The sequence below is a fragment of the Echinops telfairi genome, unplaced genomic scaffold (assembly GCF_000313985.2).
Source record: "Echinops telfairi isolate 266 unplaced genomic scaffold, ASM31398v2 ScPeMD7_18;HRSCAF=68, whole genome shotgun sequence".
Classification (NCBI taxonomy): Eukaryota; Metazoa; Chordata; class Mammalia; order Afrosoricida; family Tenrecidae; genus Echinops; species Echinops telfairi.
This window is the reverse complement of record NW_022103915.1, coordinates 8,052,353-8,071,043: the sequence shown is the minus strand read 5'-3', so window position 1 is coordinate 8,071,043 and position 18,691 is coordinate 8,052,353. Positions and strand designations below refer to the sequence as shown.

The following is an 18,691-nucleotide window of genomic DNA, read 5'->3' as shown; positions in this document are numbered from 1 at the left end:
CACGGGAAATTGTCTCCATGATCTCCAAAACATATACTCTGTACATAGACTCTTCAGAGGCATATATGTTGATATAGTGTTGCCGTATATAAACATATATACACACGTACACAGAGGATGGATGGCATTACGTCAGACGGCCACGTGGCGAACCCCAGTCTCGCTACACGCCGAAGCGGAGGGAAAAGTGCTTTCGTGTGGGGACCTCTGGCTTGCTAAGTAAACACTAAGAGGCCACCAGCTTTCAGCTGGTCTCGTAATCAATGCACTGATGGCCCCGAAGCTTAGGTCTGCAAGGTGTAGTATTCACACCCTCTGCCGCTCCAAGGACAGTACGTATTATAATGAAAGCTCAGGTCTCAGATGTGCTGGGGGTAAGACATAAAAAGCACAAGCAACCATCGAGAGAGACAGGTGTCTCAACCTAGGTGTGGCAGGAACCGGATGTCCCCTCACCCCTCCCGGGCGCGAGCCTCCAGTCAGTGCCTGCCAGCACAGGTGTGTCCATGGAGTGCACCCCCACTCCCCAGGGGAGCTGGGTGAGTGTGTTGGCATCGGCGGTGCTGACTTCTATTCAAATAACCTCTGTGCTTCAAAGCGGTTGTTTGCCTAGAAGCCCATTGCTGCCATTGCTCGTGTTCTCTGGAGCTCTGCTGGGGCTGGCAGGTGGACATGCCCCTAAGCAGAGGGGTCCACTGGCCACCTCGGAGCCATGACCACCATGCTCACCTAGTGGGTGAGGCTAGAAGCAGCCCAGCACTTGCACATGAGACTGGTCATAGACCCGCTTTCCCTCATTGTGGAATGCCAATGACCGGAAGGATGTCGGATACTGACCTGAAAAACGCAGCCATAACGCTTAAAACTACAGGTGCTGGGGGCATTGACACACTCTGACAAGTGTGCACTCAACTGTAACGGGAAAGAGACGTGAGTTGTGGCACGAACGCTGGCACAAACATGTTCAAACATAGTCAGGGCGCAGGCCGCATCTACAGGTGTGCAGACATGACCTGGAGCCCAGACACAGAGGTAGTCAAGCCTGTCTCACCATCCGGGTACACACACATACACACCGCATACATTTACTTCAAATTGGCTACTTCTTTACAGCAGAACTGTTCAAAATGTGACATGCAGCTACAGGGCCAGAATTTCAGAAAGGACACAAAAGAAATAAACGCCAACTGAAAAGCACATTTAGAGACTATAAACAAAAACTGCATGAAACACAAAAATTGTCAGCATTCAGGATGCAACTGGGTCACACACCTCATCAACAGTACACCAAAGAAATAGAGTGCACGAGCGAGCTTGCACCCTGTCCCACTGTTCCCAGCCCCGCTCCCGGCTGGGTCTTCCTTCGGACAACATCATCCCCTCTGCTGGTGGCAGACTCATCTAGACTTCCGAGAGCAGGTCTACTCTGTCCTGTAGAGTCACCGGAGTCAGAATGGACGAGGCGCAGTGGCGTGGGCTTGAAGAAAGGCCCTGGATCTCAGGGTGACACCTCTAGCTGATGGGTTTAGAGATGGGGAGGAACGGGGAGCAGCAAGCATGTCCTTTGAGGAAGCCCCTCGTTCGGGAGAAACGGGCCTAGGGCGGTTCTACAATAGACATTGTTTAAGCGCTCACGAGCTGCCACGGAGTCAATGCTTACTCTCAGCGAGCCTACACGGCAGCAGAACTGCCCCTGTGGGGTTTCCCGGGCCATACATCTTTCAGGGAGCAGAAAGCCCTCTCTCGCTCCTTCCAAGTGGCTGGTGGGCTCCAACTGCTGACCCCACAGCTGGCGGTCCAGCTTATTATCCGCTATACCATCAGCTCGCACAAGGAGGACACAAGTTAAGGGGAGTCCTCTCTCCTAGTGAAGACACGCTTATCAGAGTCCTCCAGGGAGGCCCGCTTGCTGAGAGCCACTGCTACCCAAAGGCCCTGGCGGGTGTCCGTGGTCTGCGGCTTGTGGCTTTGGGGGGAGCAGCACCAGACCTGCCTCTCACCCTGTTTCTACAACTAAGAGGGTGGGAGGGCGGCCACCCTCATCTGTCCATGGCTGAAGACAGCCTTCTGGGAAGGTCTCTAAGCCGGGCAGAGCTGGGCAGTTGAGGGTCTGGTAGCCTTGGGAGCTGCAGGTAACTTGTGGGGATCAGGGTGGCCGCAGGTCCTGCTCAGGAGACTGTGTGTCTGGCGGGAGGGGGGGGGGTGCAGAAGCAGGATGGGGAAGTGGTAGACCTATGCTGTCAGTGCCAACAATGTAGCCAGGGCTCTGCCAGCTGGCAGCTCTCATGCTGGCGCCGGTGGTGGACTGAGTTTGTCAACTGCTGTCTCAGGGCACTTCTTCCTCTGTGGGTTTCTCTGTGTCATCCCCTTCGGGACCCCTGGGGTACACAGGCACTTCTGGAGAGAGGCAGGGCTAACAGTAGCCCCACAGTCCCTTCCTCCAGAAATCTCGAGAGGCGTGGACTTGGGATTCTTGTTTAATAATTGTCACAAGGCAAGCCAACAGAGGCAGGTTTTGTCCCCACCCCTCCCACCCCAGATTCCCCCAACCCTGAGCAGGTGAAGCTCTGGCCAGAGTCTACAACGATGAAACTGATTCCAAAGCTCACTCTCTTCAGGCAGGAACTGACAGGGGCACGTTCCATGGCTGTGCATCAGCGTCTGAGAGGACGGGGCTGGGCACTGCCGGGACAGGGGACCTGCCTGCAGCACCCAGCGGGGCCAGCCTCTGGAAGGCTTCCCACTGGTGCCCGGGCCCTTTATCACACCGGCCATCTCATTCAGCTGGGGACAGGTGCCTGCTCAAGGCCCAAAGGTCCTCATCACCTAGGCAGGACTTTAGGTCTCTCAGGAAAGATGGGAGTCCCTCAGACCAGAGCACCCGGGACGGAGTGACCACCTGGAGACCAGGTGGTTCCTGTCACAGCAACCACTAGGGCCGCCTGCATGTCACGCCATCAGGACTGGGGCAGGGAGAAGCCATGGTGTCGGTGCATCCCACCAGCGTGCCCCTGGCCAGGTGATTCACTACAAAACCTACAGGACTCAGGAGCGTGCGAGGGAGATGAGGCGCTGGCCGGGGTGGACCCCCGGCCAGGTCTCCTTGATCTGGCAAGCCCTGATTGACCTGCGGTGACTCCCAGTTAACTTCTCTTGAATAGTCTGGTAATAATCCCAAATTTTATGGGTTTAAACAGCTTGGATTTTTTTTTTTAACTGTAAAAAAGAGTCACCTTTGCTTGCACTGTGGATAATGCATCCTGTTGTTATTCTTGGACATTTTTTTTTTAACACTCCATTACCTGCTCCTGACATTTCTGATTCTCAGCAAGTAGTAGGGGTCCGCCTTTCTTGCCCCTGCTCTACTCAGGGCTGGCGAGACCAGTCACAGACAGGACAGGCCTCGGGGTCGTGGAGGGCCCTCGAGCATGCTGGTCCAAAGCCTCACGGCCCAGTGCTTGCCGTTCTTACCTCACTCCTCAGAAGCGTCTGGACGCTGCACTTGTGTGGGCAGGAGACCACCACGCAGGGACATTCTGTGTCCTCATGTTTCTGCAGAAGAGGGGGTGGGGTTAATATGCAACACACCTGGAGCTCCTGCGTGTGCTGGGGACCCAGCGTTCCTCATGCTACAGCCACTAAACCACAACCAGCAAGTGTGCCTTCCGACCCCTGCTTTTAAAGCAGCAGCATCCCATGACATGTCCACGGGTGCCGAGGGCCTCATTTGGCTGGGATTGCTTTTAGCTTGAGTAAGATGGAACTCAGTCTCAGGCCTCCTGTGACCTTTCAGAGGTCGGGGTGTTGGATATGGCTACAGCCCCGGTTCCTTGGCAGTGAAGTCATGTCACTGCTGCATCAGATCCCTGGGTGGCTGTTACCCACCACAGCTCCCGTTACCCGCCAGCAGTGGACAGTGGGTGTCCTCCACACGGCTGTCTGGTCACACCTGAGCCCGTTCCATGCCAAGGACCAGGGCCTCTGGATGTCTGTTCCACCAGCCCATCCTGTGTGCCCCAGCAGAACCAGAGACGTTCTCCTCCACTCGGACTTCCCAAAGCAGCGCATCTCGTCAAAGACACTGACGTTCAATCAGTCATTTCTAGATTTGATTCTAAATAAGGATTTTTTGGGGTGACCTTTTAAATCATGTTGATCTATATATTCAAAGAACCCACTTGAGGGAGGGGGGGAAGCCACAGGACTTGGGAACAGCTGACGTAATGATGGGATGGATTCCAGGTGAGCCACAGCTGTCCAGGGCCACTGTCCCGTTTATCTGACACACCACAAAACACAGACTGTGCAGGGGACCACCTTGCCCTGGGGTCTCACACCTGCCCACGTGACGCTGAGCAGTGAGTCAGATCTGTGAGAACATTTGACTGAGAAATCCAATCACCTCACTGAAGGGAGGGAGAGGGAGGGGCAGCCAGGGACAATCGAACTGTCCTCCGCATATGCTCGGTCAGAGTCTGCGCGGGCTCGTGAACGCTGCTGATGACAGTACAGTAAGCAGGAGCAGTACGCAGCTGAGGATGGGCACCAGATGTCCATCAGAGTCGTCTGAAAACATACACTTTGAACATGTTGTCTGTCAGGAGAGACCAGTCCCTGGAGAACGCCATCATGCTTGGTAAAGGGAGGGGCAGCGAAAAAGAGGAAGGCCCTCCGAGATGGGCTGGCAAGGTGGCTGCACCAATGGGCTGTGAGGGTGGCTCAGGACTAGGTAGCATTTCCGTTGTGCAGAGAGTCACGAAGAGTCAGAATCAACATGAATGTACGTAACAACAGGGTATTTATTAACAAGGAGCGGCATAGTAGGTTACACGTTGGGCTGCTAACTACAAGGCCAGCAGTTCAAACCCACCAACTGCTTTGTAGGAGCATAATGAGGCTTTCTGTTCTGTAAAGAGTCTCAGAATCCCCCATGGGCCATTCTACTCCGTCCTAAAGGGTCACTATGAGTTGGAATCAGCTCAAAGGCAGGGGGCTGAGTTGAGAGCATTATTACTGCTGTATCCAGTCAGACCCCCAACCCCATTTCCTCCGTACCCTCTCTCCCCCATCACTAGCTGACAAATTGGAGACTCAGATCAAAGAAAAGACTCCTTCCCACGAATGCCTTCCCCATACTTGTCATGTGACGGGATGGTCCCCTAGTAGACCCTTCCCTCCCGTGGCAGCCTCTGCACTGGCCACCCAATAGGCACCTTCTGGTTGGCTTCTAAGCCTCCCTCCTCTGGCTGTGCATGGCAGGGCAGGCCACGGGCTACCCTCTGGCACATCCCTGCACAGACCTGGGCACCCCTGGTTCCAGGCAGCTGGAAGGTGCACATAGGGCTGGGCAGGAATTTTAAAGCCAGACTCTCCCCAGCCTTGTCCCATGCTCTGAAACAGTCACCGCTCTGGCCGCTAATTGCCTTGCTCTGCAATTCCTTCTCAAGTGAAAATTAATTCTTTGATTCAATTCTGCAATTTGAGGTAATTGATTTTCACAGGAAGCCAAATAAAACTTTGATAGCAATATGCTAATAATGTTAAGGTCTGGGATATTGTTCACCTGAACCTCATTACCAAAGGAATTGTTTAATGATGGCTAAGAAACCCCAAACCAAGCCCGCTGCCGCACGGATGATTCCAGCCCACAGGATGGGCAGAGGGGAGCTGTCCTGCTGGATTCCCAAGGCTGCACATCTTTGCGGAAGCGTCTGCCCTGCTTCCTGAGGCAGAGCAGCTGGTGGATTGGAACCACTGACCACTCACTGCACCCCTGGGCACTCTGTCATCCCCACCCAGCCCACACCTCAGCCCCTCCACTCACTCTTTTACCTGTTAATACCCACCTGCAGCCTGGCCGCTGTCTGATCTCAACCTGCCACCTTACATGAGCCGTCCTGGTGCGGCAGCCTGACACGCAGTAGCCCTAGTGATAGTGCTGGGTGCTGCAGGGGCAGGGGATTTCTTAACGTGGCTCTTCTAGCCAGTCTCTAACTCCCACCAAACCACCTTCCCCTGCATGGGTCTGTAAGGTGGGGGAAGATACTGGTAGGATTTACCTGTGAATAACTGTGACCAGGATTTCCTGGAGTGCCATCCTGCTGTGTATAAAATGAGCCCTCTGAGAAGTAGAGGTGGGGGGTAGGGAACCTCATCAGAAGCAAGAGCCAAGAGTGAGCATGTCCTCTGGCCCCGAGATGTGTGTGCAGTGAGCCTCCTGGATCCAGATGACAGCTACACTACCTGAGGAGCAGCAGCAAACCGGGAGCCAGAGCATGGAACAGAGTGATGGCCTGCCTGATCCTCGGAGCACGTTGAGTGCTCTGGGGCTGGAGACCGGCTTGTGGTGTGAGGTGCTTCTGGACACTTAATTGGGAAAGTTGGACTTTCTGACCCTCGGAAGTGGAGCTGAATGGCCCAGAACTAAAGCTCACTTCTGGGCATTTAGTTCGGGGAACTGGGTTTGCATGAGCTGAATGTCTTTGGGTCAAAGCTTACAGCACAGTGGTATGCCCATTTGGACAATGATTAGTAGGCCTGAAACTTTGTAATCAGTCCTGGTAAACAACTGGCAAGACAACCTGTTAACTTCATAATAAACCCCTTAATTATGAATTTTGTCTGTGAGCTGTGTAGCCAATGCAATGGAAATCAGAACTGGAGATCAAACAGAATTATTAGTTCAGATGACCCAGTGCTGTCCTTAGTTCCTTTTTCTCCTGTTCCACACACATGACGTCAGCTGATTTGACTGGCTCTATTGTTACCACAGACCCCAGGAACCACCTCACCCCAGCACCAGGCCTCTATCCCCGCCCCTGGTCTACCTAGCACACCTCCATGCAGCATGCCCTCCCCCACTCCAGGCTCAGATGCAAGGCACCTGGCCTCACTGCAGAGACTCACTGGCTGCTCCTGAAGCTGCACAAGCCTTGTCCCCTGTGCATGCCCAGCCCTGACACAAGATCCTTGCTCTTCATAGCACTTACTGTCATCTGACATTAGGTATTTGCTGGTAATGTCATCTGCAATTGTTTATGACTTAGAGTTGAGTGGTTTGTTTTTCTTAAAATCCACCCAGGCCTTTAGCAGCACAGAATGCTTCACTTTGGCATGTCACTGGGAGACCAGTTTCTGGAGAAGGATGTCATGTTTAATAAGAAGACCCTCGACGAGATGGACTCGCAACAAACTCAGGAACAATGTTCTCGAGACCAACGGTTCTGGGGGACGTGGGAGAGGAGGAGGTGGGGGAGAAGGCGGGGAGCCAGTAAAGCCGGGGAGAAGAGATCTAAAATTGATGGTGAGAAGGGCACAGAATGCCCGGTGGGGTTTGATCAAGTGCAATGTAGCTGAGCGGAATGACTGAGAGTCAAATGAAGGTCGAATATGATAGTGGGACAGGAGGAAAGTAAAAGGAAATAGAGGAAAGCACTAGGAGGCAAAAGACATTCACAGAGGTCTAACTATAGGCATACACATATACCTATTAATATATAACAATAGGGATACAGGTCTATGCATATATTTGTATGTTAAGTATTAAGGTATCAGAAAGACATTGGGCCTCTACTTAAGTACTCCTTCAACACACGAACACTTTGTTCTAATAACCTGGCATTCCATGATGCTCACCTTCCCGACACAATTGCCAAAGACAAAAATGGGTGCAGAAGCACCAGTGATGAAGAAAGCTGACGGTGCCCGGCTATTACAAGATATGGCATCTGGGGTCTTAAAGGCTTGAAGTTAAACAAGCAGCCATCTAGCATGGAAGCAACAAAGCCCACATGGAAAAACCACACCAACCCATGTGATCACAAGGTGTCAACGGGATCAAGTATCAGGCATCAGAAGACCCAAAACAAACCATTTTGATGCAAACTACGCAAGTCAGAATGGAGACCCAAAGCCCATGTGTAGACAATTGGACATCCCTCACAGAAGGGTCACAGGGAAGAGAGGAGCCAGCCGGGGTGCAGTATAGCACCTATGAAACATACAACATTCCTCTAGTTCTTTAATGCTTCCTCCCTCCCTCCCTACTATCACGACCCCAATTCTACCTTACAAATCTGTACACTGGTACAGATGAGATCTTGATACACAGAATCCAGGACTGATATTGAGAGTAGTGATACCAGGGAAAGGTTGGGGGAGAAGGGGGAGAAAGGGGAACCGATCCCAATGATTGACTTACAACACCCACCCCAGAGGGATGAAAAACAGAAATGTGGCTGAAGAGAGGCAGTGGAAAATATGAAAATATAATTTATAAATTATCAAAGGCTCATAAGGGTAGGAGGGTACGGGATGGAGGGGAAAAAAGAGGAGCTGATACCAAGGGCTCAAGTAGAAAGAGTTTTGGAAATGATGATGGCAACAAATGTGTTTGAGACAAATGATGTATGGATTGTTCTCAAGAGCTGTAAGAGCCCCCAATAAAGTGATTTATAAAAAGAACAATGTTCTCAGGCAAAGAAAGAAGAATGCTTGTGGCCCAAGGTCTGTGGGCAGGGTCTGGTGAATCCCCTCCAACCTCAGACAGGGGATGTAAATCACCTCGGCAGCAGGAAGTGCACTGGAAAGTGACTTAGTGGGGATGTTTAACACTCCAAGAGATGTAGTTAAAATGTAACACCTTATCATTTGTAGTTTTTATTACTGTCTGCTTTCTTTTCTACTGAGTTTTTTCTGTTATTGGTTTCTGTAGGTTTTCTTGTTTGTTATTTTCTTGGGAGGGGGGCATGTCTTTCTTTATATGAAATCCAGGATAACTAAATCTATGGAGACAGTAACTGGATTAATCATTTCTTAGTGTTGTGGCAGGAGAAGCCAGGGGGAAATAATGGGAAGAATAATGAGGACGAGAATAAAGAACATGTTCTCAAGTTGATTGTGAGGATTGCACACATCTTTTTAACATGTCTAAGCTGTGAAGCTATATGATACGTGATTGATATGCCCATAAAACTGTTAAATGTACACAGCGTGCTCGTGAGGATGGTGCAGGAATGGGTGGGGCTGCATGCTGTTGGACGCACGGTGCTCTGAGTGCAGCTGCCGTGATCGCACCTACAGTAACGCCAGATGCTAATGGGCTCTCCCTACTGGCAGCTGAAGCCCAGGTCCTAGAACCCAACCTGCCCCACAGTAGACCCTCCAAAGGGTCTGATATGGAGGGCTGCAGTGCCAGGCCAGGGCAGCATCTGGTTGTCAATGTGGGTCCCTCGCGCCCCAGCACCGCCTCTCCTGCTTTTCTGTTTGCATGGGAGTGACCCTATGCTCACGTGGGCATGTGGTACAAGAATCACCAGGCTTTGGAAAATACTTCACATTCGCCCCTCTGCCCTTCATGCGGGCAGGCTGCCTGTCCCGAGGGAGCCAAGGCTGGTTGAGGAGCTGTTGGGTGAAGCCAGCAAGCCAATATCCCAGGACGAGGGGAGACACTACGCCTTTCCAGTGAATAGTCTTTGGTGCTCTGACAGCCTCAAATGACTGAGGCACCGGAAATGTTAACACCATATACCAGGGGACACCAGACACATCATGCTCAACTCGGAAATGGCGTCAGGGCCAAATTGCTTTTGACTCCCATCCTGTGTCTCTGTTTCGGTGAGCACGGTCACTCAGGGAGCCATTCTGTGGAGAAGGCAGCTGAGTGGGGCAGGGAGCGGGCGAGTGGTAAACAGCGCACCTGCAAGGTGATCATGGGAACCAGGCTCTTGCAGTGGCTGCACGTGGCCTCTCGGTATTTGCAGGCCTTTTCCACGTGGTCCCGGAGGTCCTTCCTCAACACCTTTTCTTTGCAGTCAGCCCGCATACATGGGAGTTCTTCAAACTGGCAATCGTTTTTCAAATGCACCTGTAAGACAGGCGATGCTAACTCCTGAAATACCACAGCTGAAATACCACATCCCAACCACGGAACAATTAAGTCTGACGGAAGCATTTCTAATCGGCCACTGTACATGTATTGTTTTCCCACAGCAGAGGGACAAATGTCTCAAGAGGCAGTCTCCTATACTATTTAGTGAATTAGAAGTTTTGTTCAAATTCTCTTGCTTTTGAAACAGCCTGTCAACTATTCCTCCTGGGTAGAAAGGTAGATAGGTGTCTGCTATGGGCCTAGTGTTATTCCAACTCAAATATCCTTCCCAGGTATTAATAAAAAAGCAGATTTCTTCCTCTTCTCAGCAGGACGGGCATTCAAACCTGGTGGCAGGTCAGTCAATGAGGTCTGTGGGGTGAGGAGCCCCTCTATGTGGTCTTCTGCCGCCAATCTTTGGAAAGACAGTTGGGGAGAGCTTCCTCTCTATACCCTGAGGAGTCAGCTTTGCCCTATTCTTTGAAGAAGCCACTTGGGGAGGGGGGCCCCAAGGTGGGTTCTCCCCCAGAGTTTGTCACAGGGAATTTCCCAGGTGGGGTGACCTTTCCTAGGAAGCTGTAAACAACTTGGCAGTCTGCTACTTTTTGTCTGGCCCGTAGCTGCCCTGTGATTGATCGCTTTTTGTGTACCTTGCAGGGATAGGTCAATTTGTTTTGCAAATAGTGGCTTCACAATACCAATTGGATTGACAGGATTGCAGTCCACTGAGGGGATTGGTCAGTCTGTGGTCCTGGTAAGAGGGCCATACCTAGCAATGGAATAGAGTTTCCTTATACAAGTGACCAGCCCCACGGCTTGCAGGGAAAGAGAAACAGCAGAGAAAGACCTTGAGGAACCTCCAAGAAGAGCTCTGGTGTGGATTCTGGGCTGTGACACTGAGAGGGGAGAGGGCCAGCAGGGGCCCTGCAGCAGGGCAAGTTGCTACCCAGGCTACCTGCTGCGTGGACAGCATGGAGGCGTGTACAGTAAGGTGACCAGATTTTAACATTGGTCAAGCGGGACACCATTGATAAAACTCATATCCTGGCGAAATAGCCACATGGAAGCCGAAAACTGTACACCCTAGCTTGTGGTGCATTCTTTCAAAAAATCGGGACTTTTAAAAATTGCCGCGGGACATGGGAAAAATTGTTAAAAATCGGGACTATCCCGCCAAAAGCAGGACATCTGGTCACCTTAGTGTACAGCCGAAAGGGAGGCTGCCCTGACCAAAGCTCTCCTGCACTCAAGGATGGAGGGATGTGTGCTCATCTGGGGACAGGTGAGCAACCTCACCTGTGTGCCTGTTGACCCTGATCTCGAGTTGTAGCCTTTTCCTTCCTTAACAAACCCCTTACCTGTTAAGTACCATCTGTGAGCTCTGCATGGCCACTGCAATGAATTCTCAAACCCAGCCAAGAAACAGAGAGAGAGAGAGTGCCGTGGGACAATGACTGGAGATCGAAGTGGTGATGGATTGGAGAGAGGGAGTAGGTCTGACCTCCACTTCAAAGGGGCCTGCTTCTCAGCCCGCAGGGACAGGGGCAGTTCTTTGGGGTGCTGGATCACAAGGCCATGCAAGTAACATTCTATCCCCAAGTGACTCTGAGTAGTTTTGCATGTGGTGGTGCTTGGAGAGATCACTGGCCACGGGCCTTACATGACCCATTTCGCAGACTCGACCATGGCTGACGGAGGCCGGCCCCGTGTTCCTCAGCATGAGTCTGAGGCCCACCTACCAGCAGCTGGCCCAGGGTGAGCTGCTCCGTGCAGCCCCGGCTCTCATTCCGACAGTGGGTCTGCAGGGCGAGGATCTCTCTCTTGCAGCAATTATCCTTAAACACCTGCAAGGGAAAGAGTGTTCTTTTAAGAGGATTAACAGTTCTTCAGCTCCAAGTTAATACCTCTTTAAGAAAATCAGCAGAGCTCTTAAAGTGGACCAGGGTCACACTGGGGACCAGCTGAACTGCCACCAGGAGGGTGGAGGCGTGGCCTCACTAAGGTGCCATTTGAGCAATAAAAACTTTAATTACAGTCCAGAGAAAATGAGCTATGTGAATACTGAAGACCATTTTGGGGTAGCCAGGCAATTTAGGTGAATTTAGGTACAATCTCAAGACAGGGTGAGGGCGGGGCTGAGTCCAGCGGGCGGGGTCCACAGGCCCCCAGTGCCCAAATGGAAGTGGGGTGGCAGGAGTGGGTGGGTGGGTAAGGCTCCTCACCAAAGCTGGAAGAGAGTCTGCTGTCACCCATGCTTCTAGAATGCTTGCCAGTCAGACCCTGGAGTGACCGGGAAGGGCTCTGCTGTATGAGTGGTTTACAAAATACTTGTCTTAATTCATTCTGCTAAATTGATGTGGCCTATTTGTGTGCTTGTGCGCTCACCTGTCCGCCCCTCAGAAAAGGCGGCAGAAGCCCTGGAGGCCCACCTTGGGTTAATCTGACGATAAAGAATGCTCCTAGTCTAAAAGGAGAGCACACTCGCTGCTGTGTTCAAAGCACTCACTCTCTGTCTACCAGCCCTGTCCTTGGGCTAAGTCCCAAGTCACTCCGACCCGTGTGAGCTGTATGTCCAGGCGGAAACCTGGATGGGGACCCTAACAGGCCTTTCTCAACCACCACAGCAGAGTCACCGCATCGGCGACTGTGAGGAGTCAAGAAGCAACTCATTTCAGAGTTGAATCTAATCCTTCATAAACACAGGTTATTTTTTCCTTTTCTAAGGCCATTATTTCAGGCACCATAGCCAACAAAGATCTTAACCAGTCAGAAATATGCTTCCCCTTCATGCTGTTTGCCGAGTTACTTGAGCCTAACCTCATGGATAAAGACCACGAAATAAGCACGGCAGGGTAACAAACGCAGGATTTCAGAGCTAGAAAAGAGATGGGAATATTGGCTCCGGTTATGGGGGAGGGGCCGGCTCCTGCTCTCTCCCATGAGGGCCTGAGCTTCTGTCACGCTCCTTTTGCACTTCCTTAACAGATCAGAGCCCCTCAGCTGTCCGCGCTGTGCCCTTGGAGCAGAGGGGCAATGCTTCTGAGACTTGATCCAGGGATGTCACAACGTGTCATCCTGTGCTCACCCACACTTTGCAGGGACTGGGAAGTCGAGCTGGGGGGCTTGTTCTTCCCAACCGGCCCTCTGCCAGGAACAGAAATCCCTACTGGTAAGGCCACAGAAGATGCCGCCCAGGAGGGCCGAGGGATCAGGAACCAGGCCTCTGGACCAGACACCCAGGGCCCAGCACACTCCCTGGTCCTCCTGATGGGAGACAAAGCCCGCCTGGGGAGTGCTTGGCCAGGAAAGGGCCCTGAGCAAGAATGACGCCGGGATATGGAAGAACCTGCCTGCATTTATAGAACGGTGAGGCCCATTAATCAAACTACCAGGAGCACCCGTTTGTATTGATAATTTTAAGTACTTTCGGAATGAGTCACGTCCAAACTCAACATGCGCCTGGCAGGAGTTAGCAGCACCTGATGGCATTAGGGCCCCAGCTGAGAAGCTGGGCAGGCAGGCTGGCTGGAAGTGCCCTTGCCAATCCCACCCTGCAGCTTGAGCGCGTGTGCATGTGTGTGTGTGTGTGTGTGTGCCTGTGTCATTGAGGGTCAGAGAGCACTGCTTCCAGGGGTCCAGTTGACATAGGCACAGGTTTATTCCACACAGAACACACGCCTTGGAGCAGGGGGCGGCCGCAGAGAGGCCCTCTCGGGAATTCACTTGTGTTTTAGTCTCCTTGGGGCATCTCCAAGAAAGGACTAATGGGACCAGTGGCTTCTGGCCTGGTGCAATTCAAGGCAGAGGGGTCAGCTCTGAAGCCCAAAGGGCCATATCTCAGTAGAGTTTCTTGCCGGAAGCAGGACAAGCGCAGGGGCTTGGTAGGGAAAGTGCTAAGCCACTGCCACACTGCAACGCTGAAGCACAGGCTGGCATTTGTCCTCTGTCACAACAGCAAGAGCTGTCCCTGGAGCAGCTCACAGGGAGCCACCCCGCAGCCCGCATCAGACACCTTCAAGCTCTTGTTCCCCAAATTAAAGGAAATTAGCACTTACGAAGGTACACAACCTGAGCCCCTCCAGGATGGGTAGAGAGACGGACACACCGCCTTCAGAAGCGGCTCGGATGCCCGTTTTGATGTTCTTGTTTAATAAGTGTCTATGATTTTATAGCAGTTTTGGCTTGCCTTTGTACACATGTGTGGCTCTGGGTGTGTGTGTGCATGTGTACAGGAGCCCGGGGAGCATCAGGTGATGGGTGGGGCTGCTACCTGCAAGCTCAGCCCAGGAGGAAGTCAGGGCTCCCTCCTGTATAGCCCTGCAGTCTCAAAAACCCACAGGACACTTCTACCCTCTCCTAGAAGGGTCGCTATGAACTGGCATCAACTCAATGGCAGTGAGTTAGTTTTCTTCAGTGCGTATATGTGTATGCATACCTCCACGTGTATGTGCCTGTGTGTATGTGAGCCCGCACACCAGATGAAATGTCACGTGTCTAAGGATTCTGAGATACAGCATGAGGGGTAGAGAAAGGGCAAACTCAGATCAATACCTCAGATTAGCACAGGTCTGACAGGGTACAGGGTAACTCAATACCGGGTTCAATACAAGCTATCTGGGACCAAGACCCCAGGTCAAGGCAGTGGCTGAGCCCTGGCTGGGGTAACCACAGGGCTGGGCCTGCATGCATGACTCGGCCTCGTCCACACCCTCTCATCCCGTCTGCAGGTCTGCGAGCTGGTGTACTCTCGTACGGGGGGAACTCGGGCTCAGAACTGTCAGTGGCCTGGCCCACTGTGGACACAAGCCCAGAGCCTCCATGCCTCTTGCTGCGTGAGGTCAGATGGCCAGGCCCTGAAAGCAGCCTGTGGGAGAATGACACCCAGTTCCACACGCCCAGCAACATCCCTTCTCAAAACCAGGAGTACCTTATCTTTGATGATGCCCTCTTGACAGGCGGTACACTTGGGACTGGCAGAGCTGAGGGAGAAACACAAGGAACAGGTTAGAGCAGGAACCTGTGTCTCCTCGCACCTCCCAGCGCAGTCCATCCCAGGGCTCAGCCCCGGCTCGCTGCGTGGAACGGTGGCAGCAGCGGCTGGGGTGTGGCTGGCTGGACAACCATCAATGTAACTCGGCTCTCAAAGGAAGTCTGCAGACAGAGCGGTTCATTTCAGTTCTGCTCGGAAAGCCCCTTTCAGAGAAAAGAAAAGTGAAAATTTCTTGCAGAAACCAAAATGAGTTCTCCAGAGTGTCTGGAGGGTCCCTGGAGACCCCGCCTTTTCCCATCGACCGGTACTGGTGTCTTCACTCAGAGACCCACAGAAGGCACACAACTCGGGGATTTTAAACGGGAGGTTTAACAAATCCACTGGCCACCCTGTCCCCAAACTCCAGCCACAACCTGCTGCTCCCCCCGGCTGCCCTTACCCAGACCTGGCCCCCACTGCAACCCACCCTGTGCCTGGAAACCACACGGACACCTGAGGGGAGCCTCAGGGCCTCCTTGGCACCCCTGGCCCAGCCGAAGAGCACTAGCAGGCCAAGCGGGGCAGGGGCTATGAGCCCCTGAGTCAGTGAAAGAGGGTGTGTGTGGGGGGGGCAGAGTGGGACTCAGTGGGACCCACAAGGTCTGGGAAGCCAGACAGGGTGGGTGAGAGCCGTTGGGGTGGTAAATGAACTTCTTTAAAAAGAAGAGCTTATCTGCTCCAATTCTACCAGCAGAGTCCCTGGGGCATGAGTGGCTGGCTCACTCAGCTGCTAACCAGAGTTGGGGGTTTGCCTCTACCTAGAGGCACTTGGAAGGAAGGCCTGACCGCCTGCCTCTGAACACCCTTTGAGGTGCAGTTCTACGTGGATGCCATGTGCCAGAGCGATTGCCGGGCAGCCAGCTGGTTAGTGGTATGGAACTGTGTTCATGGAAAACCTCTTACATCTGGTGACAGGAGCTGGGCACCCCCCCAGGGGTCCCTGACACCTGCAAGATGGAGGGTGGGGGAAGCTGGGAGCAGATAGCTGGAGGGGAGCTGCCCAGGCCTCCTAGGCCTCCTCCCCTGGCTTAGACTCACCCCTGGGCTTCTACCAAGTTCTAAGCGGCTCAGGAGCTGGCTCTGAGCATTTCCTCCCGGCCCCTCCAGAGCTCTCCACCTTGAAAGGAAGGGGGGGGGGGCAGGGAGGGCCCACCTCAGCAGGGCGGCCATGCAGGTCTCGCAGAAGCGGTGGCCACACTCCGTCTGCCTCGGGTTGCACAAGACCAGGCGGCACTTCTCACACTTGTACTTGTCCTCTACGGTCCTCACAAACTTCTCCTTGTAGCCCCCCTGCTCGGGGAGAAACACAGCTGCCCCCACGCTGCGGTCAGAGGTCAGCTTCAGCAGAGGGTTGGTCTGCAGGGGGCCAGTGGAGTCCATCTTCTTACTGGACTCCATGTCGCGGGCGGGGCCTTCTGTGGGAAGAAACCAACAGGTGAGGCCAGCGCATGGGCAGGCTCTCATCGCTGACCTGGCAAACACAGGACACCTCCCCCAACCCCCATGGGGCAGGAGCAGGACAGGCTCGGGTGTGCTGCACTCCCTTCTCTGGACCCAAACACTCGTGTGTGTGTGTGTGTGTGTGTGTGTGTGTGTGTGTGTGTGTGTGTGTCCCAGCTGCAGGACCACTCTGCTGTGGTCACATCAAGGTCTGGTCATGGGTCCCCCTCGGTCCAGCCCCCTCTGCTGACTGGGCTGCCCTGAGCAGCTGAGCTCCGATGACCTGTGGGGTCCCCACAGTGCCTCACACAGGCATGCTCGGACTCGACATCACCCTCATTCAATGACCTTCACACAGGACTCGAGAGAAGACCCCCAGGGACTTCGGAGCCCCTCCCAGCACTGCCTGGAGTTCAAGGGACAGAGGGCTGGCAAGGCAGAGTGGAGCTGCTGGGCTCCCACTCTTCAGGTGGCCGGGCAGAGGCTCCGGAGCAGCGGCCCAGCCCTAAGGATCCCAGCCTGAGCCGCCAGCGGGACCTGGAGACTCCACAGGAGGAAGGCGCAGGGACACAGGTGGAATCAAGTTCATGAGGCGCATGTGCGTGAATTCAAAGCCCAGGATGCGTGATACATATGCATCAGCGAGCTGATTAATGATCCTAAATATTTATTAACATTTATCTGCAGCACAAATTAAACACCTTCGGGTAGGGGTAGGAGGGGGGTGTCCCTATTCCCCATGCGCGTTTGTGATGGTAAGTTGTTCATGCAGGGTACTTCCAGGCTCCCCGGGGGCACTGGGCACTGTTCTCCTGCCCAGCTCCTTAGTCCCGTCAAGTCCTCTGGCTAGTGGCCCCAGTAGCGTCTCCAGGCACAGCTTGCACCCCAGCAGTTACCAGCCTGAGCCATCCCCACTCCCCTACTCAGCTCAGGGAGCCGCTGCCCAGGTGCTGGGTACCCCTCTGCCGAGGCTGTGCTTGGGGTTTCCCCAGGTGGGTTTGGACCCCGCTGTCTTTGCTCTCTCACACCAACTGCCCAGGGAGGTGAGAGGTGCACGTCTGTACCCCATCCAGTCACTGCTGTTACTTAGAAACTTCCAGGGCTCAGTTTTCTCTGCTCATATGTCCTGGGTGTCTGCCTGCCCAGAACCTGCCAGGCCTGTTCCCACACTGCCTCGTCCTGCTCCACTCTGCAGGGGGATGGGCACTGATGTGGCAGCAGCCCCCCGAAATACTAGTGAGCCAGTGTGCCGTGGTTCGTGATGAGCTTTTCATAAAATACCCCGGATCGGGGGTCAAGTGGGGAGCCTGCTCTTGACCCGCCAGGCCTGCAGACTTGTGCTTCAGAACAGCATCATGAAGGAGGAGAGGTGCCAGGTACTGGTCTCCTGCCAGAGAAAGGGGCCTTGAGGGCTTGTCCAGGAGGGCACCTACTGCCCGCCAGCCATCTCCTCTGGCCGAGTGTGTCCACTCTCGCAGTCCTCTGCATGGCCAGCCCCCTCCTGGAAGGTGCCAAACAGGCCCCCAGGTCAGACTCTCCACCAAGTCAAGGAGGCTCCTCTGGCCAGTGCGGGTTTCCCCACAGCCCCCCACACTGCCTGCACATGGAGGCTCCCCTGCACCCTTATGGCTGCCACTGGGCAGCTCCTGAGGTGCAGGTTCCTATCTGCTGGGTGACTGGCTGGTCAACTGGGCCCTGGAATGGGGCCTGAGGATGGGAGGTGCTCAACCAGCATGTGACAGATAGGTGGGGACAGGTATTTCTGGGGCCAGGCGAGACCAGGAGCAGGGAATAGAGCCCCTCAGACCTCACCTGGCAGTCGCCCACCCTGGAGCACCCTGCTCGATTGGGCACACTCTTTACAAGGTCTCCCGGAGGCCTGGGAAGCCATGGTACATGGGAGCCCTTTGATGAGAACTGCTTGTGTGTGGGAGTGAGGCTACTATTTCAAATGCGAGTGAGAAGTGAACACGGGGCCAGCTCACGACAAAGGTCACATGTGGATGAAGCTGTCACAGGTCCGAGGCTGCACAAGCAGTAGAGAGTCATTATGCAGCTCAAGTTTTTACAGAAAGCAGAAGAGACACAGGCACGAGGTAACGGAAGCCACGGAGAGGCGCCCGCGGTGGCCCTGTCCTGGTGGTGCTGACCCTGCAGGGCTGGACGCTGATGCAGCATCCATCCCTGTGAATGGGCCACCGGGGCTCCTGGCCCCCGCACGTCAGTCCTGGGCTGAGCTCCACAATGGGGCCCCGTGGTGCTGAGGTAGCAGGCAAGGATGCCACACCATCACAGCCTAACATTTGTGTGTGTGCGTGTGTGCGTGTGTGTGTGTGTGTGTGTGTGTGTGTGTG

At 53.8% G+C, this 18,691-nt stretch overlaps 1 protein-coding gene across 5 annotated transcripts in view; it reads right to left on the bottom strand.

Moving 5' to 3' along the window:
- Positions 1–18,691, bottom strand: part of TRAF3 (TNF receptor associated factor 3) — a 74,473-nt gene that overhangs the window by 11,478 nt on the left and 44,304 nt on the right. For 4 of the 5 annotated variants that reach the window (XM_045288180.1, XM_045288181.1, XM_045288182.1 and 1 more), the window contains 6 exons: positions 16,051–16,312; positions 14,796–14,847; positions 11,608–11,712; positions 9,698–9,865; positions 3,472–3,552; positions 838–912 (listed from right to left, as the gene is read on the bottom strand). In XM_045288180.1, coding sequence (XP_045144115.1) covers positions 838–912; positions 3,472–3,552; positions 9,698–9,865; positions 11,608–11,712; positions 14,796–14,847; positions 16,051–16,295 — 726 coding nt within the window. In that variant the 5' untranslated portion in view covers positions 16,296–16,312. The remainder of the gene's footprint in view (positions 1–837; positions 913–3,471; positions 3,553–9,697; positions 9,866–11,607; positions 11,713–14,795; positions 14,848–16,050; positions 16,313–18,691) is intronic. The other variant, XM_045288183.1, reaches the window with a different exon arrangement.